This window comes from Diorhabda carinulata, chromosome 2, assembly GCF_026250575.1.
Source record: "Diorhabda carinulata isolate Delta chromosome 2, icDioCari1.1, whole genome shotgun sequence".
NCBI classification, from domain to species: Eukaryota; Metazoa; Arthropoda; class Insecta; order Coleoptera; family Chrysomelidae; genus Diorhabda; species Diorhabda carinulata.
In genome coordinates, this window is record NC_079461.1 from 5056981 (window position 1) to 5082762 (window position 25782).

Genomic DNA, 25782 nt, shown 5'->3' on the forward strand with positions numbered 1-25782 from the left:
TCATAAATCGAAAAAAAATCATCCTTATGTCAACTTCAGATGGTAATAATAAAAAAAAATACAGTGTATGGCATTTACAAATGTTTTTAAAAACTTCTCTAGTTAATATTCTTTCGAACGGTATGTAACATGTATCATAACTAACCAGGTAACTCAACAAAAACCGGTTTGTCGTCACGAATGCATTAAAAGGGTGAAAACCTAAACTATTCAATTGAGCATGTAAAAGGTTTTGTCTCATTGTAACACAGCTAAAAGTTTTGTGCTATCTCTTTCATCGGTTGACTATTATGCTCCCTTTGGCCCTTGCGCATCCTGTCGGGTGCATTTAGTCGACACCATAGATAAAGGATAGTGGGAGTCGACACTTGTCGTTCTTTGCTACTACACGTGTTGTACTTCACAACTCCGCTCTGCGCATTATTTTTGTTTTCGTTTATTGTTGTTAAGTTTTGTTGTTACTGTTATTTTTAATGGCTGCTTTTACTAACGAGGAATACGCTGATATGTTGATGGCTTACGGCAAAGCTGATGGAAATGGAAGAGAAGCAAAAAGAATTTATGAAGAGCGTTTTCCCAATAGACGTCAACCTAATCGTCATACTTTTGAAACATTTAGATGCTTAAGGGAAACTGGCAATCTAAATCGCCGTGAACCTGGAGTTGCCAGACAACGTATATTTTAGAAGATTAATCCTCTATCTTCAGAATAACTGTACCTGTCACTTGATATGATTTAATATTAATCTTGAATTGACTGAATATCCACTTTCTATGGAAACCTTGTGTTTTTTTAACTATTTCGCGTATATATTTTAGGTATTTACAAGTGTGATGCTAGCTTCTCTAAACTTCGGTTCAGTATTTCCTTTCATAGAAATATTTGGAATTGCAAAAGCAGCTGCAGTGAAAATATTCAACGTTATTGAAACTCAACCAACGATTAATTCAAAGGGAAACCACAATCAACCCATTGAGGAAGAATCAGGAACCAAAGAAACTTTTTTACCTATCGATAGTGAAGGGAATCAAGCAAAAACTGAATTTTTAATTCAAAAGCGATCAATTGGTAATGAGAGTATACCATTATTAGATATACTCAAACAAAACATTATACTTGATTCTTTTCGAGGAAGTATTCAATTTAGGAATGTTAAGTTTCACTATCCGTCAAGATCTAGTGTAACGGTAAGTTATAACTTTATGTGAGATTTCACATAGCTTTTTAAATTCATTATAATAACTTATGTTAATACTATTTGTTGCCATGCATACCTCCATTTCTTTCTTATTCCTTGGTTACACCTTTGAGTGTCTTTGTCTCAATTTCATTCTTGTTGCTTTTGCATCAGTGTTTACTGTTATTTTTTGGACTAAAATTATATCTTCTTTCTTTCATGTCCTTTCGGTAGTATTTGACTAAACAGTTCGGATAAAATTTCCAGTTATTTTGCTAGGGTTAAAATAAATATAGTTACAGATTCTTCAAAGTCTTGAAATTGTTCTTCCAGCCATTTAAATGTTGTATTCAATTATTTAATAATTTTTTCTTAAGCCTTGATCTTTTCGTTCAAGTCTCTTCTGCCTTTACAAGTCACTTTTATGAGCCTCATTATTGTCTCAATTAATTTTCCACAATGGTATCAACATTAAATTCATACTAAGAATTTTAATGCAAAGAATTCACGATTAGTAAAAAGTTTCTCATTTCTTATATACGGCAATCCAAAACCATGAACTGGGCAAGACTAATATGGCCATTAGACTAAGTGTAATTTAGTTTTGAGAGAAATTATTTATTATTTCGACAAAACGTGTTGTTGCCCTGGGATTTTTTCTGTTTCGATTGAGGTACCTCCAGCTTGTAATTTGAATGCATCAACTGCTTCTTCAAGTATAGAAAAACGTTGACCTCGTAATTTATTCTTGATACGCGGGAAAAAGAAGAAATCATTTGATACCAAACAAGTAGTACCCATCAGATGTTTTGTTTTACGACCTCTTCTGGTAAACAAATGCTGGTGTACCATTAAAAATTCACCGTTCTACGTTGCTCTAATAGAACGCTGGAGACATTTCCAGTTATTCCGAAAAAACAAGCGACCATTTGTTTCTTAGTTCTTCATACACCAACAGCTTTTATTCAATTTAATATATTTATTTAAGAGCACCTTTTTTCTAGGCTGTTTTAAAGCCTAGTTTACACGAGGCCATCGCTGGCGCACGCATCTAGACGCATTACGCCTGTCACTGTCAATGTCCGTATCATGTGTGTGTCTTTGTTTTTGTTTAAACGAGAAAATTAAACAAAGAGGATACTCAAAATTCGTAAAACTTTGTGTAAAGTACTCAAATCTTTTCTTGATAAAGTAGAGATGTTCTTTAAACATTTCTTTTTCAACAGACTGCCGCCATTTCATTATTTTTTAATCTTATCACAACCGTGTGCACATCCAAAGAAAAATCCGTGAATGAGTGGCCTCGTCTAAACAACAGGGGCCAGGCCAGAGCTTGCTTGTCTGCAGTACTGGCGTCAAAATTACTGGCTTCGTATAAACTCTTTTTAAAGCACTTAACAGGTTACTATTAACACGCACGTACCAGAAATGAAGTGATTGGAACATACTCTTGTATTAGTCCGGGAGCCGGCAATCTCAAAAGACCCGTGATCGCGAAATTGCTAAATTTTTATGTAAATCGACAGCTATTAACTAGAGCGTCGATTAATTTTTTCCCGTCATCTAAGATTTCGATAAAAACGGTATATTCGATAGGAAATTTTGTGAATTAATGAAAAAAAATCGGCTTACCAATTTTTTCCAGCCGGAAGGGCCCGTCTTACCTATTTAAAGGGTGTGATTGGGGGATAAAATTTCAGCCTGCAATTACATCATTTCACTTTGTAATAAGCGTCCATAAAAAATGTTTATATATTAAATTTAAAGCTGTAAAAGGATGAATAGAATCGAAGAAAATATAGGAAATTCTTTTTCGAGTTCATTTTTTATTTCAGATGATTAAAATATCGTAATCAATTTATTAATTTAAGATAATAGAATAAACAATTGTTTATACTAAAGTAGAACAAAATTATTATCATTCATCTAAACTATTATCATCACAATTATAATGTTTCTCATCCTCCGATTCGTCACATTCTTTATTATTTCCATGTTGACTCAGGTGGTGCCACTTGGCCGTTTAACCAAAATGGTTCGAGTTTATGATTTTCAGTGAATTGTCATCCACATTCGGTTGTATCAATTCATTGATAAAAATTGAAGAGTATCAAAATATTTTTGAGCATTAAACAGATCCACAAGACATTAATAATAAAGAAAAAACAGATAGTGATGTAAATGCTGCAAGATTTGAATTATTTTTGAAGTTCTCTGCAAGTACAAGTGACAGAGAAGAATTTTATAAAGGCATGATGACAGAACCAAAATGCATTTCATATAATCCAATCGAACGTTGATGGCAATTCACGAAAATCATAGCTGATAGCTCATAGCTGCACCACCTGAGTCAACATGAAAATAATGAAGAATGTGACGAATCAGAGAATGAAAAACATTATAATTGTGATGATGATGGTTTAGATGAATGATAATAATTATGTTCTGCTTTAGTATAAACAAATGCTTTTTGTATTTTCTTAAATTATTAAATTGATTACGATATTTTATTCAACCGAAATAAAAAAGGAACTCGAAAAAAATTTCCTATATTTCCTTCCATTTTTAATCGAAATCCGCGATGACGGTAAAACATTTTTGTTTTATTTTGAATAATTAATAGCTGTCGATTTATATAAAAGTTTAGCAATTCCGCGATCACGGGTCTTTTGAGACTGCCGGCTCCCGGACTATATATAATCCGCTTTTTCTATTCTTTTTATAGCATTTGGTTAAGATGCTGTTTATTTTGAAAGTACTGCGAGTCAATTATAAAGTTATAAACCTTGATTTCTAGAATAAATAATTGAGCCCCGTAGTGTCAACGGAGTAAATTAATTTTTAATATCAAATCTTATCAATTGAAAAGCATCATTTCAAGAGTCGCTCGAATATATTATTCAACATAAGTTTATTTACTTATCAAAAAAATTTCATATTTCAGGTTTTAAAAGGGATAAGTTTCAATATTAACCCCGGAGAAACTGTAGCAATAGTAGGAAGTTCAGGTTGTGGAAAATCAACAATTGTACAATTACTCGAAAGATTTTATGATCCAATTTCTGGAGAGGTAACATATTGACGAAATCTATTTTATAAAAATAAAATAATTATCGAAAATACTAGTTTCCACTTTTTTAGATATACGTCGACGGCGTAAATATCAAGAAATTGGATACGAAATGGTTCAGGAACCAAACCGGATTGGTTGGACAAGAACCTGTTCTTTTCGATACTACCATAATGGAAAATATTAAATACGGTAAAGAAGGATCGACCGATGAAGAAGCTATAGCTGTAGCTAAAACGGCCTACGCCCATGATTTTATCATGAAACTACCAGACGGTTACAAGACAGTAGTAGGTCAAAAAGGAATGTTGCTATCCGGTGGCCAGAAACAAAGAATAGCAATTGCCAGAGCTTTAATTAGAAAACCCAAATTGTTGCTACTTGATGAAGCTACTTCAGCTTTTGATAATACTACTGAGGCGAAAGTTTTAGCTGCTCTAAATATGGTAAGAAGCTTTAATATTCACATTCATCATAATATATTAAACAACAAAGTTAGTCTTCTAATTGTTCATTTGACATATGTATATTTATGGATGTGATTAAGGGTGTCATATACAGTGTGACTCAAAGAATCCGTTGTGTCCCCTTTCTTGCTGTAGCGCTGAAGGATGCTCAGTGTTTATAACTGATGTATTGATTCTTCTCCAGTTAATGATCCGGAGTATCTAATATATCTACCAGCAAAGTAAATTTCAAAGTTTTTTATTCAACAAGCTTCTCTAAACCATACACATGGTCAATAAACTAGTTTAAATTTCTTATTTCTTAGACCTTTTGATATATTAATACATTAAGACACGTCCACCTTCATCAAAATGTAGCAGCGAACTGCGTCTCAACTTGCACCCGGCCTAAAGGCTGTACTATATGTAGTTATTTCTAGATTATCTAAAATTCTTTCAATTTTTGACATGGTACATTTATCATCTATTGTATTTTCGTTAAAATTTTGGTAATCGATTATCATTAAAAAATTTTTTTGACTGGATGAATCGCCTAACCAATCTACACGGGTGCAAAATAAGGAGATGTAGAAAATCTAATGATATTATTTCCAATTTTTTGTACTTATATCCTAAAATTTGAACAGTGTAAATGTGCTATTACACAAGCAAAGTTTTCAACCTACTTTAATAGAAAATTTTGCAACACTAACTTTGGGTATCTTCAACTGATTAATGGACATAGAATCGCGAACGGTAAAAATATCTGGAATACATATAAATACAGTATATCTATCACTATACCCAGATTAAGACAATAAACCATTTTGATCAAGAAGTAGGGCAATTTACTTGTTTATAGATATGATTTCAACCTTTTTAGGCAACTGTTGATTGTACGACGATAATTGTAGCCCACAGATTATCCACAGTTAGAAACGCAAATAAGATTATAGTACTCTCAGAGGGAACAGCCGTAGAAGAAGGCACACACGTTGAACTAATGGCTTTAGGGGGCACTTATTTCAAACTTGTCAATGCACAAGTTTCCACTGATATCGATGATTCAACTGAAGCGATATATAACGAAGGAAGTATTGATGAGGTAGATGAAGAGATAATTATTGAAGAACAAGTTGAAGTAAGTATTCTAAAAGCTGAATATGTGTGATATATATGAAGATAAGCACTTCTCAATATTCTTTAACCAAGATTCTATATGTACTGGTAAGAGGCAACAATCTATTGAACAATTCAGAACAGATCAATTGCTTTTAATACACTGTAATACTCATATACAAGTATTACTTTGACATTAATCTTTTGTATTATTTTCACACTTAAAATTTGGTATTGAAGACTTGAATCAATATTTATCTCCTCCAATAGCTGGCCGAATGGATCCATTCCCAAAGTCATTCCTTTTTAACAGTTAGTTTTCAAATGCTTCCATGATTTAGGAGCCTCGGTCTTGTAAACCTAGTTCATCCCCAGGATCTTGTCCATCGCTGTGGATTTCGATGCCTGAAGCTACGTGTTTCTTGATTAGAATCACTATAACGCTTAGTCGATAGCCCCCTTTTGTGTCAGCCGTACCAAGGATCAATTTGTCTTTTCGACCTCAAATCTAAACTAGTTGACCACCATAACCACTACACCACAAGCCTCTAGGAACTAACTGGTTAAAAAAATATTTTTTCTCTGGTCAGTCAGATTTAGTGCGCATTCGAATGACGATTGGGATCCAAGTGACCCCACCTATAGCTAATATAGAGCCATATTATGGCGATAACAGACATGTAACTAAGAGAGATGAGCCAATGAGGAGTATATATGGACTCCTTATAGGTCCAAGGTTATCAATATACTTCTGGTGTATCTGAGTTATGAAGTTGTGCCTCAACAATCACAAAACACACTTGAAGCAAACAGAATGGAACATCAATAAGCATTTGTTTGCAAATAACCAATTTTTTTGTATATTTATATATCTTTTTTGACAATTTGAAATTATTTTTGATCTTATGTTTTCCTAGGATGAAGAAATTGATGTAAATGAAGTCAATATAAAAACGGGATTCAAATTTTGCGAAGTATTGAAATTGAACTCGCCTGAATGGTTTTATATTTTGATCGCTTCGTTGGCATCCATAGTATCGGGTGCAGGAATTTCAACTTTCGGTGTTATATTTGGTAGTATTTTGGGAGTGAGTAGTTCATAACAAAAGGGATAATTGTTTTCTAATGGAACATTATTTTAGGCCTTGTCTCTAGTTGATCCCTGTTGTATTCGGATCTACACAAAGCATTATTGTTGGTATTTTGTAATAGCTGGAGCAATAATGACAGTGTCTGTTTTTATCCAGGTAAATATTCATCAGTTTTGTGTCATATTTTGCATTATTTTTTTTTTTTTTCTAATTTGAATTGAATTGAATACAGTAATACCTATCGGCTCTCTCGCTCCGCCCTCTCAGTGTTCAGTTTGCGACAGGTTTAAACGTGTTCCGGATGGAATTGTTTTACACGCGCAGTGCGTTTTACTTATAATCTCTAATTATGTTATCTAAGAGAACGAAAAATGAGTCATTGGAGCCTAACAAGAAAAGAAAAACACTGTCTTTGGAGTGTAGCCTGAATATAATTAAATACTTTGAAGCAAAAATTAAAATTTGTGAATTGGCAAAGAAATTTGACCTACCGGAATCAACAGCCCGACAAGTTGTGAAAGACTCTCAGTCTCATGGTGTGATAATCAAGTAAGAGTGAAAAATTATCCTGTCGATCAAAATACAATGTGCTTTCAAGCAAAGCAGATTTTTGAAAAACTAAAAGAAGAAGCTGGGTAGGCGGCTAAAAATGAAGTGTTTAATGATATATGAAGGTGGCTACACTAGCCAAACCATTTTCAACGTGGATGAAACCGGTCTTTGGACGAAAATACCTAAAAGAACTTTTATTGCACATGAAGAGAAAACTTTTTCAGGTTTTAAAGCCGCCAAGAATCGATTGACACTAATGGTTGGTCCGAATGCAGCTGGAGATTGTAAATCAAAACCTCTCTTAGTTTATCGCTCAGAGAATCCAAGAGCCTTGAAAAATAAAACCAAAGCTGGTTTGTCTGTCATTTAGAAGTCTAATACGAAAGCTTGGGTGACAGCTTCTCTTTTTGAAGACTGTTTTGGCCACCATTTATTCCTGAAGTCGAACGTTACTGTTAATTAAATGAAATCCCATTTAAAGTGATGCTACTAATTGATAATGCACCAGCTTGCTTCAACCAATGGACCAGGGAGTCATTAAAACATTTAAAGCTTACTACACAAGGCGGTCATTTGCACATCTACATGAAGCTATGAGACAAAACAATGAGCTTTCTGTTAAAGACTTTAGAAGTAATTACTGGACAATCCTGGAATGAGGTTTCACAAAAAACTCTCCATGGTGCTTGGAAAAAATTGTGTCCATTTTTTTTCACAACTGAAACCCAAGGAGAATCAGTTTCAGATCCTAAACAAATCGATAGCATAATAGAAGAAGTAATCGATATCACCAAACAATTAAATTTAGAGGTCGATAAAGATGACGTTCAAGAATTGCTAGATTCGCTCAATCAAGAGCTAACAATTAACGAGGTTATAGAAATGCGTAAGTATGAGCAAGACATTGAACAAACTGATTCGCTAGAACCAGTTGAATCGGTAAACCAAATGACAATTTCAAACTTAACAGAAGGACTTAATTCAATTGAAAATGGGTTACAAAGTTTACAAAAAATTGATTCTAATGGAGAATGCGTTTTTACTACAAAACGGGAAATAAAGTATTTTTATTTACAATAAACGACTTATAATTTCTACAGAAAATAACTTTACAGATAAATCAATATTTTAACAATGAATAGTAACAAAACAATGAATGAACTTATATTTATTTGATACGTAGTTTGGAATCTGCCGACTATGTGAATATTGTTTATTGCACTTTGGAATCCGCTGGTCGTGTGGCAGTGTCGGGGACTTTTCACATTTCTATATAAGCCTTCGACATCAAAATAAATTCAGTTTAGGTTACTTTATTCATAACAATGTAAATTGTTTTATTAACTTACAAATTATTAAATATTTTTCTTCTAAATTATTGTTTTCTTTACACTCCGGTCCCAATTGAACATACTTTATATGCAAAGTTGAACCCCGACTTAACGCGAATTCGACTTACACGGCAAACGCTCGGACCCACCTACGACTGGAGCGCCATCTTAACATAATTCAGCGGCAAATGTAAGGCCTCAAAACGCTGAAAAAATCACTATAATTCATTCAATGATTGCTTAATTATATTATTAAATTAAATTGGTGAATTATTCTGATAAATGAATATATATTATATCGTTAAAGTTATTGATAAAATAGAATGAAATATTTTTCTTTTAGTTCATTGCAAAACATTAATAAGCAGCTCATAATACAATACAGATTAAGATTTGTTACTTTAATACGATTAATTATTGTGCAATAATAGATTTTAATTTTTTTTATTAAGTATTGAATTATATTTAAAACAAAGAGAAACTTTTCTAAACTCAAATTTAATTATTAACTTGAATCGATATTGGAATTATAACTACAAAAGTTCTTAAAGGAAAATCTAGTATCTACCCCGCGAGGATTTATTGGACTTTTTGGAATATTTTTTAAGTGTTAGTTATTTTTGTACTTTTCATAAAAATATATGTCTTCATGTCACAAAAAAACCTGAGATCGCAATTTTTTTCCATTGATATATTATTGTTTGGTGACCATGGTACTTTCAAAATTTAGTATAAGTTTTCGTGTGATAAAAAAATTGTTGACCAGTATAATAAGCTTTATTTTTGTTAATGTTTTTTCACAACTCAGTACCGTCTCTTAAAAAATAATTTTCAGCTAGTTGTAATTATTTCAATGCTTTCAATGTCCCAAAATGAGTAATTTTCTAATCTCGCGAAAATAAAAAGTCCCAATGACTCAAGTAGGGTTAATAAAGTGACGAAGGGGCTACACGAACGTTTTTACTAGTCAAAAGCTTATTTATTGAACCACACTATAGTGGAACAATATACAGCTGTTCTTCATGTTTGGTATCGTTCATCATTCTAACAGCTAGCGGACAATCAGAATGCCGTTAAATTGTAGAATTCACAGAAACGTAAAAATCATATTTAACCGAGTTTTTTTAGACATCCTTCCTTGGTATCGCCGGAGAAAGAATGACGGAAAGAATACGAATAAAAATGTTTAAAACGATCTTATTCAAAGAAATGAGCTTCTTCGACAGAAAATCTAATGGAGTTGGAGCTCTGTGTGCAAGACTATCTGGAGATGCTGCTAGAATTCAAGGAGTGAGTATCCAGAGTATTTATAATTTATGTCTTTATTATTTCTCATGCAATAAAAGGGCGTAAATTAAAGGAATGGTAGATCATTAAAAAGTATTTGAAATACCTAAATTTCTCACGTTTAAAGTTTTTTATGAGCTCTTTTTAAAACACACCGACTTATCTGGGAGTTATTAAACTTTCAATGTGCCATATCTTGAAATATCTTGTAATTTTTCTCGTATAAAAGGAAGTTTCTATTGAACTCATTAAAGTATCCCTTTATTTCTAGATTTTTGATTTTTCTAATATTATTTTTACAACTAACAATTTGCGACTATGTGTTTTGATAGAGGCCAAAAATTGAGGGCAAATAATTATAATTCAAAACTCGACTCAGTGTGCTCACACATATTGTGATGCAATTGGCAAGTGTGGTGGTAAAGCTCCCAGTTACTTACAATGAGTATATAAATTGAGTTACGATGTTTTCCCAGATGACCGTTAGTCTAAAAATTGCGCATCGAAATCACCTTCTTGACTAGTATTCGAAAGGCTCCTTACTAGTCCCCCTTTTATACATAAAACGACACCACGACACCCCCAAAAAATTCAATTATTTTCTTACTTAACATTTGATCCCCAAACAATTCTCGAATTGGCTCCGAAACTATAAAATGACTCTCAATACTCAACCCAGCAGACAGTTGCATATTTACTTGAAAAAAAAAATGTAACAGTAATTAAATACCCACTTCATTCGCATGTTTCCTGTGCAAGTTCTTTTTTAATTAGTATTTCTGCGAACAAACTAAACAATTACTCTATGATAATAGTTTATTTAAATACAAAATCATTTATTGTAGTAAAAAAAATTTGGGTCTTTTAAATATATGATTTGGTTTAGTTCATCCTTTCGTTCCACATTTAGTACTACTAATGTACGAACGAAAAGTATACCATTTTATGAGAAAACACATAAACTTCTTCTATAACCTGTAAATATCTAAACTGATTGCATTTATAGTAATATTGCACTCTAACCATAACATGAAAGGTTAAAAAACATTCACATATAATATTAAGAATTATAGTGAAGAATTGTAGACAGTGGCTATCAAATTACAGGGTATTCCAAGTAGATGATATGATAAAAATTCCCATATTACACTAGAAACTTGAAACAAAAGTTTCAAAAGATCAGATAGTGTTGAATGTCAAGGTCAAATTGATATTGATAAACAAATATTCTATAAAATTGATAGTCTTCGATTATTTCTTAAATTCAACTATTCTAGGCAACTGGACAACGTATAGGACAAATTTTCCAATCTTTAGCTGCATTTAGTGTAGCTCTTGGTATATCCGCCTACTTCCAGTGGAGGCTAGCGCTAGTAGCAGCATGCTTCATTCCCTTTATGGTGTTCGCAATTTTCATAGAAAAACGTAACAGTGCGGGAATGAATGATACTAGAGGCGTATCCCTGGAGCAATCGACAAAGGTAAATAGGAATATTCTGGAAGTTTATCATAAATATGTTTTTTATACTTTTTTTCTCCCGTGAACGGTTAATGTTATCACTGAAAATAGATTAAAGAAAGTCACTTTTTCAATGTGATACTTTTTAAACGAGAATAGATAATGTAATTTGCCTACCCAGTACGCCCCACCTTAAGAGCAACCGCGAGAAACAAAGAAAAGAAGAAGAAAACTTTTCAGAATATAGGTTAACACAATCTAAATATAGTATAGACAAGAACCAGTATACGAGAGTAGTTGGCGCTTATGTAAACAAAAGGTATGATTGATATAAGTAGAGCTTAAAAATAAAAGGGTTAAAATTATTAGCTATTCGTTAAAAATGTACCCTGATGCTAATATAGCGCCTTGCTTAACACATTTCGACGGACACCGTTCATACATAAAGATTAATCTTCTTCTCTCTGCCCTCCATAATCCAATAAACTGCCACGTTTTTTAAATATGGCTTCTGTGGGCAAAAAGACAACAGTGAAGTATTGAAAGCTTTTAAATTATTTTGTGAGTAAACAGCAGTTATTTTTTTTTTATTTCATAGACTTAATAGATAAAACAAGTGAAAATACAGAGAACAATTTGTATATTTGTATAGAAATACAAGTTTGACAAAATAAAATAACAAAACTCCTTTATGTGTTTCGATACTTAATATACTATTTACACTACCACTCCTCCAAAACTCAGTTACACCATCCAAGGCGCGTTTCGATAACCAAATTATCGTCTTCAGAGACTGAATGTAAATTAAAATTTGAACTAGCTATTTTAAACTAAACATTGGCATTTTAAAAAACTCTTGTACAGTTTTATTTTGATTCCTCAACCCGCAACACCATTCGAATTTCGAATATATTGTTGAAATGTAAATTTGATGATATTTCAGTTGGCAGTTGAAGCAGTGAGTAATATAAGAACTATAGCGGCACTCGGTTTGGAAAATAAATTTTGCAAGAACTACATTTTGGGTATTTTATCCTACTATAGTGCAACAAAACCTTTACATTTACGAGGACTAGTATTCGGTCTATCGAAAAGCTTATCTATAGTTGCCCAGTCGGCGACATTGTATTACGGAAGTTTCCTTGTTATCCAAGGTTTAGCGTACGAAAAAATGTTTATGTAAGTAAAAAGATGACAAAACTTCAAGGTCGAGTTGTATAAACATTTGTGTGTTTCAGGGTAGCGCAAATGAATCTAATGGCAACCATTGCTGTAGCTAATTCTCTAGCATTTTCACCCAATTTAATGAAAGGTATACAAGCAGCATTACGGGTTATAAACTTTACAACCAAAAGATCCACCGGTAGAAGTCTACCAGATTTAGTTAATTTAAAAGAGGTGAGAATTAATATTAAAAAAATAAAACTATATGGAAAACACGGTACCCTATAGTTTTAAAGGTAACACAATTTAAAATTTCGGGAATTAACCGGTTAAAACTAGAATTTTCTAACGTTGTTTGGACAAAACAAAACAGTAGTCAATGCGATTCAAATCGCGTAAATTGAGACTCAAATTCATGCTTTATGAATTCTGCCCAATATAATGAGTTTTTGGAATCTACAAAAGTAGCAAAAGAAAGCAAATCTGAATCGGTACTACAGTATCGACGATTAAAAAGGTTTGATATTTGTGTAGTTGGTGGTATTGAAAGGCTTATTATTGGATGTAGGAGAAGAAGGCCTGTACCGCCTGGATATGTAGTTACCAAAGTAATTTCAAATTCTCAAGAGTATGCATCCTTTAGACAAAGGTAGTGGGACCTGAATAGATATCTTCACAGCAAATCAACAATCAACGTCCGGAGGTCAGAGATATAAAAGATGTCAGTATAAAGCAAATGTGTCACGCTTAAGAACCGCTGTTATCGGCAGGTGTTTTATCCAATTCAAAATGTCATTCCAGCCTACCTTGTGCAATAAATAATTTTTATAGGTCGAATAAAATATACCCAAAAATAACCAAAAATTATTTTTTAAATGCTATATATTCGCAAATATTTACAAAACAACCATATCCCCTTCAAAATACTCTCCATTACAAGTAATACATTTGTCCCAACGGTGCTTCCACTGTTCGAAACATTGTTTGAACTCATCTTTAGGGATGGTTGCAAACTCCTGTCTCGTTATTTTCTTGATGTCTTCAATGTTTTCAAGTGGCTGTCCTTTCAAACCCCTTTTCATGCGTGGAAACAAGAAAAAGACGCACGGAGCCAGGTCAGGCGAGTAAGGTGCATTAGGCAGCGGAACCATGTTATTTTTAACCAAAAACTGGCTAACAGTGATGGCTGAGTGTGCAGGTGCGTTGTCATGGTGGAAGAACCAGTCACTTATTTGCTGAACCGAGCTCCAAGATATTCCACTGATTTCAGACAGTTGATCAATTATCTGTCGACGGTCTGTGCGCACAAAATCTCGAATTCTTTCAACATGTTCATCGATTCGGGCAGTTGATGGACGTCCAAAGCGAGGTTTGTCATCAATCGACATGTCGCCATTTTTAAATCGAGAAAACCACTCGTACACTTGAGTTTTGTAAGCAGTTTTCAGCATTAAAACAGTTTCGGCAGCGTTTTTACCGAGTAGAAAATAAAATTTCACAGCGGCACGTTGTTCACTTAAATTTGCCATCATAAAAAACCAAGCAGCAGTGAAACAGCACTAACAAAAACGGTCACTAATGACGAAAAGAACGTGGCAAGTCAACGGCCCGCGCGGCACTGATCTGGCGACGAGTTGGGCTAGGCAGGCCCTAGCGGCAGAAATCAGTACTACAAAAGCTTCACCTATGACAATGCTATTCCGATTACTTTTGGGTTCCCCTCGTAAGTAGTGTTGTTTACCTCTTTTTACAGTTGTAAACTTGTTTGCAGAAATACATTCGTTTTAAAATCAATTCTTTGATATTCTACATGGAAAAAGTAAAAATTGGTTGCGTCTTAACTTTTAATTAGTCTCCTCCTCTTAATTTAGCCATATCTCCTTGGCTAAATCAAGGATTAACCGTATAGTGCAAGAAATCACTGGATCATTCGCGTATTTTCCAGAGAGTTTGGATGATACGCAAAATATCTGGTTAAAGCTACCATTATCCAATTTAAGGCTTTATTCGTAACATATACATACATATTGGAAATTTTTGACTTCCACTTGGCTTCCACTTTGAAGCTATTTTTAAGAGAAGGCGGGAGATGATATGATGATTATATATACATTAATCTAGAAAGTGTTTTGATTCTGTGGTCTTAATTTGCCTACTTCACACGACCAAGGTCTCAATATGCCAATAACTTGAAATTATATTGGAAAAACAAAAATAGAAATAACAACAATACAAGGAAATGGATGGTCTATGAACACACTATTGGCACCTTGTGTGTATATAAAGGTTTTATCTTTTTGGCGCATTTAAGAAATAAATTATTTACGGAATTGGTAACAAATGTAAGAAGTTTTTTTTTCATAAAGTTTTAAGGGGAAAATTATTGCTGGTAGAGGTTGAGCTAGCATTGAAAAGGGGAGGAGGGAGATTATAATTCCAGATTGATGTTAATCTTTAATTTTTATGTATTAAATAGTTTGGATGTCTATCTACATCAACAGCTTCTCAAATCATTCTAGACTTCAAGTTTGAGAGATAATTCTGTTGTCTACATTCTTCCATATATGACGAAGAATCAAAGATGGGTGGTTTCAAGGGGTACACTTCCCAAAATACACCCTTATATCCTACTAATTATTGTTCTTACCTTAAATAATCACTTAAATGACCGTGGCATAATGTAATATCCAAATATGGTGGTTCATAATGAGTTTAATAAAATAATTTATAACAAACATTACAATGATATTTTTTCTTGTACAATATCTAGATAAATGGTAACATCAACTTTTCGGAAGTACAATTTTCATATCCGACTAGACCCAATAATAAGATACTGCGTGGTCTCAATTTGAATGTACTCAATGGTAAAACAGTAGCATTAGTTGGAGAAAGCGGTTGTGGAAAATCTACAATTACCAAAATCATTGCTAGATTTTATGATCCAACTTCTGGAACAGTACAAATAGATGACGTGAATATAGAAAAAATACATGTTCCGTTCTTGAGATCAAAATTAGGTATTGTATCACAAGAACCGAATTTATTTAACAAAACCATTCGTGAAAATATAGCTTACGGAGACAATTATAGAAAAGTTCCTATGGAAGAAATCATACAGGTTGCAAAGATGGCTAATATTCATAACTTCATTGCCGGATTACCAAGGGTAAGTATAAATCTTTCATTTTTTATGATTTGGTTTCACAAAGTATGAATTTAGGGTAAAAGCTAAGTCTTGTTAGATATAATTTAAAGTTTGACACAAGTAGCCGCTTCATCACACTTTTGTAGTGAGGTCTCTTTATATTATGTCTAAACAGGCAGTGTATTAAAGTCAGATTATCATGTCCCTCGCTGAAAAGTCTTCTTCAGTAATTAGTAAAATAAACTACAGACCGTTTCTCACGTAACTTATCTGGGTAATCTTACATGTGGTTCTTTTAAAGACGGTTAACATTATATACTTGAAGATAAAGAGTAAAATGTTCTTGTCTAAAATCAGTTGAACGAACCAAAGTTAAAAGGAAAAATGTTATAAATTAATCAGTAACATGATTATCTAGGCTCTAATTGATTATTTTGAAGGCTGAAATTCATTTTTCACAGAAATTATCAAGTATTGGGTTTTGGAAATATGTAATATGTACCAAGAAGTTTTTCAGAATTTTTTTGGTTCACAATTTATTTAAATATTTTGAGTAGTTTTTAATTCAATAGTATTTCATTTATTAAAAAAATATTTAGTTTTCCCTCAAACCCACAACATCTCTTGGGTTCATTAAAAGTCCTTTTCAAAATTGTTTCATTTGTCTCATTTTTAAAAAATATTTTCCTTGGCAATCTTCAGCTTTTGAGTATGACCATCTATTAATCTGGTAGATAAATATTTAAATAACATCTACCCCAAAATTTAAGTCTCTACTTTTTAAATTTCAATCTACTTCATTTGAGCATACTCTGTTAAATTTTGAGACAAATTCAAAACATTTTTATCTAAAAGAATTAAATCTGTTGATGGTCCCAGAAGTACGCGGTCTGACCTAGAGTCGGCGTTAGTCGCTTGAAAAATATGTTTCATATTTGAAGTCGCCAAGTTGTTTAGTATTTGTTTGGTAGCCATCAATAGTGACTTTGTAAACATGGAAAAAATTGGTGATACGATACTTTTATTTGAAAGGCATTAGCTCAATCAATATAAAAGCTGAACTAGATTCTACTCTAAGTGAGACTGCTCCACAAGTGATCGTCAACTGAAAGTGGGTGACCTAGCACACATAGTAGGCATTTCAAAAAGTGCGGTACATCGCATAAATGAAAATTTGGATATAAGAAAGCGGTGCGCAAGACGGGTGCTGCGTTTGCTCACAATAAAACAAAAACAAAGTGATAAATCTTTTCATAGAGTGTTTGGCAATGTTTCACAGAAATAAAGCCGAATTTTTACGCCGTTTCATAAACATAGATGGAACGTAGGCCTATTACTTCACACCCGAAACAAAAAACAATCTTCTGAAAAGAGAGAACCGGCTCCAAAGAAGGCAAAGACCGGTCCAATTGCAGACAAGATCCTGGCGTCGGGTTTTTTTGGGATGCACGTGAGATAATTTTCATTGATTATTATTGAAAAAAGAAAAACCATCAACGGCGAATATTATGCGATTTCAATGGCCAAAATTAATGAATTAAAGTTTAAATTGTTACCTCATGCACCAGATTTAGCTCCCTCGGATTATTTTCTGTTCCCAGACTAGAAAAAATGGCTCGGTACTCAAAGATTTTTCAACAACGAAGAGTTGATTTCGGCAGTTAATGGCTATTTCGAGGAGCTTGACTATTTTTATTAAAAAATGCTATCGATTTTAATGAACATCGCTGGGAAAAATATATGGAGCTAGAAGGAGTTTTCTTTGTTGGGCTAGGTACTTCTGATATCATCCTCGTAGTCTTTCATTTGAAACAATATATTACTCTGCCTACATGTGAGACTTACTTTACAAAACCGTATTCAATATTCCCCTAAAAAGTTACTATCAGTAACTTCCCCTTTCAATTGTAAATTCTGCCAATAATCTTCCTTTTTAAAAGTTATTTTTGGCTTTGTACCAAGCCATTATGTTTAGAGCCACCAAGAGTCCTATTCCTATCAAAGTGACTACCAATAATTTCCATTTTTAAAGGTAAATTCTGCAGTAACGTTTTGTAGTTTTTTAAATAATTCAGCAGAATATATTTCTGCCCAATATTAAATGCAGCAACTTACATTTTTTTATTATGAATATAAACCTATTCAATACAAAAATCTTTGAAAATAAAAAGTGAGTGAATTAAGGTTAATGATACTAATTACTCTTTTCTATGGTAAAATTCACTCACTTATGGTTACACTTTCCCTAATGATCGACATAACTTTATAAATACCACATATAAGAAGCGAAAAAAAAATACGCTGATACTAAAAAAAAAACAAAACTTACCACTGAACCTGAAAAAGTATACCCATGGGATGATTTAATCCATTTATTATATTATTGTTGTACCTCTAGGAAGTAATATAACAAAAACAACCTAAAAATGAAATTTCTCAACGTAATTAGACCCGAATCGAAATGGGGAGTCGATAAATAAACTTCTTTAAGTTGTCGCGCAAGTTATTAGTAATGTTATTTTATTATTTCAGGGATATGATACAAAACTTGGTGAGAAAACAATTCAATTGTCAGGAGGACAAAAGCAGAGAATAGCTATAGCACGAGCATTGATTGGAAACCCAAAAATGCTTCTTTTGGATGAAGCTACATCAGCGCTAGACGCGGAAAACGAAAAGGTACTTACACAAAAACACAATTTACACCCTGATTAGCATTCTAATTACTGGAACACTACATTAATAAGAGCAATTATATCCGATGCCAGATAGGAGTAGTAGTGAAAAGTGTATTCAGTAACAATTTGTGTAAAATCTTTCCCCTTCTTCTTCCTTCTTGTATGGCCGTTTCTTCTTCAGTTTCAGCCTTCTGAATCCAGATTGACACACCATCTCTTTCTCGCACTAGTCTTTCTCTTGTCATTCTCCTAATGTGACTATTCTATTCTTGTTTCCAAGGAGATTCCAGGACAAGGTGATGCACATCAATGTCAACGCTCCCAGATATGTACCACATAGTATTATAGGTAGAGACATTCCAATTAAATCAATCAAAAAAGTGATTGTGCAATTTAGTGACAAATACCGCAATTATTCTTATTACATTTGAAATCATTAGAAACAAAACTGCAGGTTATCGTGCTAATAACACTTTATAAATTATAGTGCAGCTTGCAAATTTGATCAAGTTGTAGTTCATCCAAATTTCTTAGTGCGATATATGGAGCTAGAGCATTCACAACATCCATCCATCTACCTATCACTTCTTCTCAAACTTTTTAAGTAAAAAAGTAGCTATGAAAATAAACTTTGAATTAACCATACCAAACTTTGACACAGTTATTTTATGTTTTTTACTTGTCATAATTATCATGTTACTATGAGTGTTAACCACTGATTACAGACAATACTCCATCACACACCAACAATTTGATCTGAAGCCTAACTTTAAAGAAACAACTGTCTCACAAAGTTCCCAATCATTTCTATAATTGACAGTATATTTTACAATTCTTTTTTAGATTGTACAAGAAGCCCTGGATCTAGCTAAACAAGGAAGAACTTGTATTATGATTGCCCACAGGCTTACGACCATTCAAGATGCAGATTTAATATGCGTGATTCATAAGGGAGTTATTGTTGAATCTGGAACTCATAAGGAATTATTAGATCAAAAAGGTCTTTATTATAAACTATATAATCAAAAAAATGTAGACAATTAATTATAAAAAATTTTAATAAACGTTTTGTTTTATAAACTTCTTTTTGGCTTTGTGTTTATTTAATCATAAAAATGAATAGTGTACATCCTACTGTAGGCTATTTTACACAGGGCAAAATTAAAGCAAGATCTACAATAAAAATTGTTGGTTGTCAGTAATTGATAATATACAAACATCAATTTTTTTTTATTTCCTTTGTATAATCTGAAAAAGGCGATACACAATGTTCGATTGAAATTCTACCTGAAAAAGTTTCTGTGTGGCTTGTATAATTATTTGTTGGATTCTAGACTTTATCTGCTATTTGTATCGTACACTATAGCGAGCAAACACTTTTACTGCGGAAGCCTTTATTATATAAGTCTTAAATACAAAAGGGCATGAAACTTATATATCTACAATCTAACCTTAAAGCTAGTAATACACAAGGAAACTCCCGTGATTTGTCACATCATCTTCTTTTTTATTAATCTATGTTATTTTAGCGATTTTCACAACATTTTTCCAATATTATTTCGAAAGGGCTTCTTAAATAGTTGCTACTTGAGGAAATACGAAACTTCTATTATGGAACATTTTTTATTTAAAAATAAATTATATTTCATCACAGTCTCGCCGAACTAGTTTGATTGAAAAATTATGGCATACCTAATATAACTTTTTTCTAGAATTCTACTAGAAAAAAAAATATGTCATCACTAATGTTTAGTTATATTCAGTAATATGTGAAATCAACCTTCGCGCGAGTAGTCACTTCCATCATATGTTTTTAATGACACGTTAGAACTTCGGAAATTATAAGCAGAGTTAAGATAGATCACCTATCAGTTGATTAAGGGTCCTAGCCCAGAACGATCACGGTTTCCGAACGTCATGTTCAATTTTTGGTTTTGATTTTTATTACTTTTTCATGCGTTAATTCTTCCAAGATATTTATTTGGTTGTATAATAGATTCTAGATATTTAATATTTGTTATTGAGTAGTTATCAACATTTAATACGAATAAGCTATTTTTATGCTGAAATACCGAAAGTATAAAAACGGCAAAGCTCGGTAACGTGGTTGATAATTATGTGATTCTGGTCCGATCTTCTGTTAGTTCTGTTATCACATGACCACAGATCCCCTTTGTTGTCTATCTCGGCTTCTTGATAAATTTCTTCACACTGAAGCCAAAGTTTAAAAAATAATTCAACTAGTTGACAGTAAAAATGTATTATATCGTACAGGTCGACGTTTGAGGTCTAATTAATGAATGTAGTTCATTTAAATTGATTAACCATTGATGAATTACATAAATTGTAACTAAGAAAAATATGATTAATGAAATCTTTGGTTAATGTAACTATAAGAATACATATATGTCATGAATTTTCATGAATGTGGCAACACTGTTTATAGTTTTAAATCTGTATGAAAATATTTATTGTGCCATACTGTTGTGATTCATAATACGTCCATATTTAATTTAATCTACTGTGATTTTGTTTGATAGTTCTATTTATCGTCACAACTAATATTTGACGTTCAGGTAAATATATTAGTATTTTCTTTTTCAACAAAAATAGGTGGTATTATTACCATTTATAAAGATTTTCCTAAACATGGGTTTCCCCTATTGAGTAATTGAACATTATTATTGCTTTTTCATGTGATTTGTATACCCTCTTTAAAAAAAATAATGATTTTCATAGAAAATTTAAGTTTTGTTAGTCCATTTTATGAAACACTCGATACTAGAAATGAGTCAATAGATTTCCCACTTTGTGACTGGTGCCATTCATGAAAGAATATTCCAAGATAAAAAAATGAATGTGTTCTTGATATTATCATATTATATATAATGACTGAGGAACAATAGTTTTTTTCAAAACTGAATGTTATTTGTGTAGGATTTATTTTCATTTCCTTGTCCAAACTTTTAAGGTTTAAGAGGTGTTAGAGGTGAGCTATCCCAGTTGCTTGATCTTTGTAACTGGATAAAGTGATTGTATTTTATGTTGTAGGGAGAACTAATAATTTTTTGTAAATTATAGTGTTGTAATAGTAATTATTAATTATTTTTTTTATAGAAAAATGTCTGTTCCTTCTCCAGAAGATATAATGAAATGTCCTATCTGCTTAGAAACCATGCAGCCTCCAATAATACAATGTAAGGTTGGGCATAGCATGTGTAAATCATGTATTACTGGCTGCCGTATATCAAACTGCCCAACATGTAGATCCCAGCTAACAGAAACCCGAAATTATCAATTGGAACAATTAATAGAAGGTCTCAAAAAAGTCCTTAAATTACAATGTGTTTATTATTATAAAGGTTGCAAATATGATTTAACACAACAGGATAAACAAACCCATGAATTGGAATGCAAATATCGAAAATTCCACTGCGAAGGTAATAAATTTGCAAATTTGAATTGTGATTGGAAGGGAGAATTTGCAGGAATATACAAACACTTCAAAGATTCTCATCCTAATAGTACTAGAATGGAATACAAAACTGATGCCACAATGAAAATAAGTTTGAATAGAGATTTCAAAGATGTTCAGATAATATCTTTTTTCAACGGACAACAATATTTTTATTATAAACACCAAATCGATGTTACAAAACAAAAAGCTTATTGGCACTTCCAACTAATCGGTTTAAAATCACAAGCAGAAAATTATTATTATGAATTTGAAATACATAATAACAGTTTGAGAAAGTTTAAAGTTACTGAGTTTTGTACAAGTGATACAACTGATATAAACACCACATTTGCTCAAGAAAAATGTGTTGTAGTATCCTTCACTGGTATTAAGAATTATCTGAACGAGTTTGGAGAACTACATTTCAAGTTTCGAATTATGGCAAATAAAAAGACTCGTCATTAATATTAATTAACATGTACAGAGTGGAGTAAGGAAATTTCCTGATATGTCACCTACATAATATAAATCAGTGTGAAAGGCACAACTTGTTGCATTAGTTTATAGTCTTTCATGAGTTATTTGTGTAGGTCCTCAGAAATTTTTGAGGAAATTGGAAATTTCATCAAATTCTATCTCTTAACTGCACATATATTATTATTTTTAAATGTTATTATTATATGTTAAAAATTGTTTTTACCAATTGTAAGACTACTTTGGCCAAAAATTTGCTTTTCTAAATTTAATCAATTCCGAATTTTCTTATTATATCTGTTGTAAAACTTATTTTTGTTAAAAATTGGCTGCTCTAAGTCTGTTTTTGGTCAAAAAAGGATTTTTATTTGGTCAAACAATAGTTTTTTCAACTTCAATTTTGTAAAGAATGTTTTTTTTCAGTTTAATTTAGTGAAAATCATTTTTACATTTCTCATTTTATAGTTAATGATAATTAACTGCAATATAGTAATAAAATAATTGTTGAAAATTGATTTTTCCATTTATTTTTTAATAAAAGGTTTCTGAATTTAGAAAAATCAGCATTGATTAAAATAATTCTCGATTTTCAAATATCGTACCCCTATTTTAATGGTATCATGAGCTCATAAATGCTAATTTTACAGGAAGGCCAAAACAAAAATGATTGTAAATGAAATGTTTTTGTAATCAGTTACTTCGGTTCTTAGATGTACCAAATTCAGTGTACATACAGATATCTCTACTGATTAGCGATGTAAAATGTAATTGAGAATCTAAAGATAATTTAAAAAAAAATTCTTAATGATACGACACTACTTTTGATTTTATTTAGACTTATTGAGTGAGGACTTAGAGCAAATAAAACGAAATATGACATTATTTCTATTGTAGTTTGTTGTAAGGAAATAACATGAAAATATCAAATTCAAAACTAAAACTCGTCCACAAAAATTGTGTTCAAAATAAATCTCCGTTAAATGTAAGAAATAACAACATCAACATTGATTTGCTTCAAATAAAGAAAAGTCTTTCTTTTTGTATTCGTCAATCTTTGGCTTAGATCAGAATTAAACTAAAGTTATTTTTTCTTCCTCTTTTTCTTATAACCACTCTTCACTCTCATAGGAAGTTTTCATTGGAAATGAAAAGGATCTTGTATCTGACGACTTTCATAATAAAACTTCTATTTATGTCTATTCTTTATATTATAAAAATCAGTGTGGGTTTATTGCACTACAAATTAAATTATGTAAGATCTCTTACATAGAAGTGAGGTTATGGCACAGCTCATGGTGGGTGCAGACTCTAGTAACTCTATGTAATAGTGATACTTAGCGCCTCACGCGGAATCTTTTAGTACTAATGCTATAGCACTGTCAAATATACATTGGACGGAAAATGTCAGTTTCAAATTTAACTATTTAAATAGGAGTAAGATATCTAAAAAAATAATCAATATAATATTGATACAGCGATATTAGTTGGACCATATTCCAGATTTTCATGTACCAGTAACTGATATTGTCTTTACTCACTGTTTGAATCGAATGAAAGATACAAACTTCTGCTGTGAATTTAGCTGTTTTCATTCATTTAAAAAAAAGAGGGCCAAATATACAAAATGGATCCTAGTTATTTATAATTGAAAATTTGTGTACTTTAATCATGATGATATGTCAATAAAATAACCAAATTTTAATGGAATATTCTTTCAACATCTTCTAACCTTCTCTCATTTAGTTCATATCCACTACCTACAAGAAATGTCTAATATTTTGCACTATGAACTAGCATAGAAAGTTGTGCTGCTCCCAGATTGTATGTTAATATTTGATAACTAATCAGGGAGCAAGATGTTATCTACAATTTTCTGCGCTTATGTGAATTATTAAAACGCTGTAAATGTATATGTTGGATACACTCCAACAACCATGCCAAAGTTGGCAACATCGCAAAGTTTCAGTCTCTTCTTGTTTCAACATGGGTGAGGTTCGCGGGAAAAGTGTAGTCTCCTCCAACTTTTTTATAAAAATTTGTTGATTCAAGTAAAAAAATGAAGATACAGTCCAAAAAAAGACATTTTCTTTATATAGTTAAAACCTATACATAAATTTGGTCCTTCGAGTCGGATGTATTTACCAATAATAGAGCACCATTTAACTCTAAACGAGGCATTGTTGTGTCTTCGTTTATAAGCGTAATTCTTGACTTGGAGCACAAAATGTTTGATTAAGCGTTACTTTCAAAAACCGTTCTAGCATATAGTGTACATAAGCGATGCATCACTGTACCCTACCAATTCTATTTTTAGTGCACTGGAAAAATGCAGATGCCGCTCAATTTTTAATATGAGCATGCTACTTAGACTACTTTGAAATTGGTCCCATAATTGCTTTAAGTCTTCAGGTACAATGTCATCCCAACCTAACTTTCTGGCCCAACTTTTACATAATGGTCTTTACCCTTACTAGTAGAGATCCTCCAACCCCATAGGATCGTAAAATTTGCAAATGCTACTTAAAATTTGTCTTTTCGCTATACATGGGTTATTTTCATTTTTTGGAGAAAATATTTTGAAGCAATTATTTTTTATATCATAGGACAAGGTTTTTATTATGCTATTATTTTTAGTAATGTCAATTTTATCTATTTTTAAGATAAATTAATTGTCTGAGGCCCATTTATGTAACTCAAAGAAGGCTAATTTCAACAAATCAATTAATTGAGATTTTAATTCAAAGACATCTTGTAAGGAATCTGCTCCTGCAAGAATGTCATCAATGTATGTGGAATTTTGGTAAAGCCCTTTCTGCTAAAGGATATTTTTCTGTTTAAATCTGCTTAAGCACCTAGTGGCAAGAAAGGTTGAGCTTTTCAGACCATAAGTGACCGTTTGAAGTTGCAAACATCTAATTTTTTCATTTGGACTTTCTCTCCATAAAATATTGAGTAGGGGCTTATGCTCTGGATGAAATAGAATCATTCTAAAGATTTTCTTTATATCTGCTAGAAGAGTATATGTGTTTGTTCGGAAAATTATTAATATATCAAAAAGTTCATTTTGTACCAATTCACCATTATAAAGAAAATCATTTATAGTTTTTATTTTTGGTATGCATTGACCCGTCAAACACTACCTTCAATTTTGTCGTCTTTTCTTCTTTATTTATGACAGGATGATGCGCCATGAAGTAGGTAGGAAAATTACCACTTTCATATTATTTGATAATAATTATTTTGCATGACCTAAACTAATGTATTCATCAATGAAATTTTTGTATTTATTGAATAAATCGGGATTTGATTGAAACCTTGTTTCTAAATT

General features: G+C 32.0%; 2 protein-coding genes across 4 annotated transcripts in view; both read left to right on the forward strand.

The window, feature by feature from the left end:
* Nucleotides 1-19607, forward strand: part of LOC130904103 (ATP-dependent translocase ABCB1-like) — a 28231-nt gene extending 8624 nt beyond the window's left edge. The window contains exons 8-20 of the mRNA XM_057816662.1: nucleotides 820-1188; nucleotides 4123-4248; nucleotides 4320-4694; nucleotides 5578-5835; nucleotides 6731-6901; nucleotides 6956-7060; nucleotides 9916-10077; nucleotides 11352-11555; nucleotides 12477-12712; nucleotides 12772-12931; nucleotides 15468-15866; nucleotides 18378-18524; nucleotides 19367-19607. Coding sequence (XP_057672645.1) covers nucleotides 820-1188; nucleotides 4123-4248; nucleotides 4320-4694; nucleotides 5578-5835; nucleotides 6731-6901; nucleotides 6956-7060; nucleotides 9916-10077; nucleotides 11352-11555; nucleotides 12477-12712; nucleotides 12772-12931; nucleotides 15468-15866; nucleotides 18378-18524; nucleotides 19367-19567 — 2913 coding nt within the window. The 3' untranslated portion in view covers nucleotides 19568-19607. The remainder of the gene's footprint in view (nucleotides 1-819; nucleotides 1189-4122; nucleotides 4249-4319; nucleotides 4695-5577; nucleotides 5836-6730; nucleotides 6902-6955; nucleotides 7061-9915; nucleotides 10078-11351; nucleotides 11556-12476; nucleotides 12713-12771; nucleotides 12932-15467; nucleotides 15867-18377; nucleotides 18525-19366) is intronic.
* A 1295-nt stretch (nucleotides 19608-20902) lies between these two features.
* On the forward strand, nucleotides 20903-24156 carry LOC130903111 (E3 ubiquitin-protein ligase siah2-like). 3 transcript variants are annotated; one of them, XM_057815377.1, is made up of 3 exons: nucleotides 20903-21099; nucleotides 21641-21963; nucleotides 22012-24156. In XM_057815377.1, the coding sequence occupies exons 2-3, from the start codon at nucleotides 21645-21647 to the stop codon at nucleotides 22443-22445; spliced, it is 753 nt and encodes a 250-aa protein (XP_057671360.1). In that variant the 5' UTR covers nucleotides 20903-21099; nucleotides 21641-21644; the 3' UTR covers nucleotides 22446-24156. The 3 variants fall into 3 exon arrangements, with proteins under 3 accessions (XP_057671360.1, XP_057671354.1, XP_057671358.1); XM_057815371.1 differs by having other exon boundaries at nucleotides 20909-21099; nucleotides 21641-24156; XM_057815375.1 differs by lacking the exon at nucleotides 20903-21099 and adding an exon at nucleotides 21130-21512 and having other exon boundaries at nucleotides 21641-24156.
* The last annotated feature ends 1626 nt before the right edge of the window (nucleotides 24157-25782 follow it).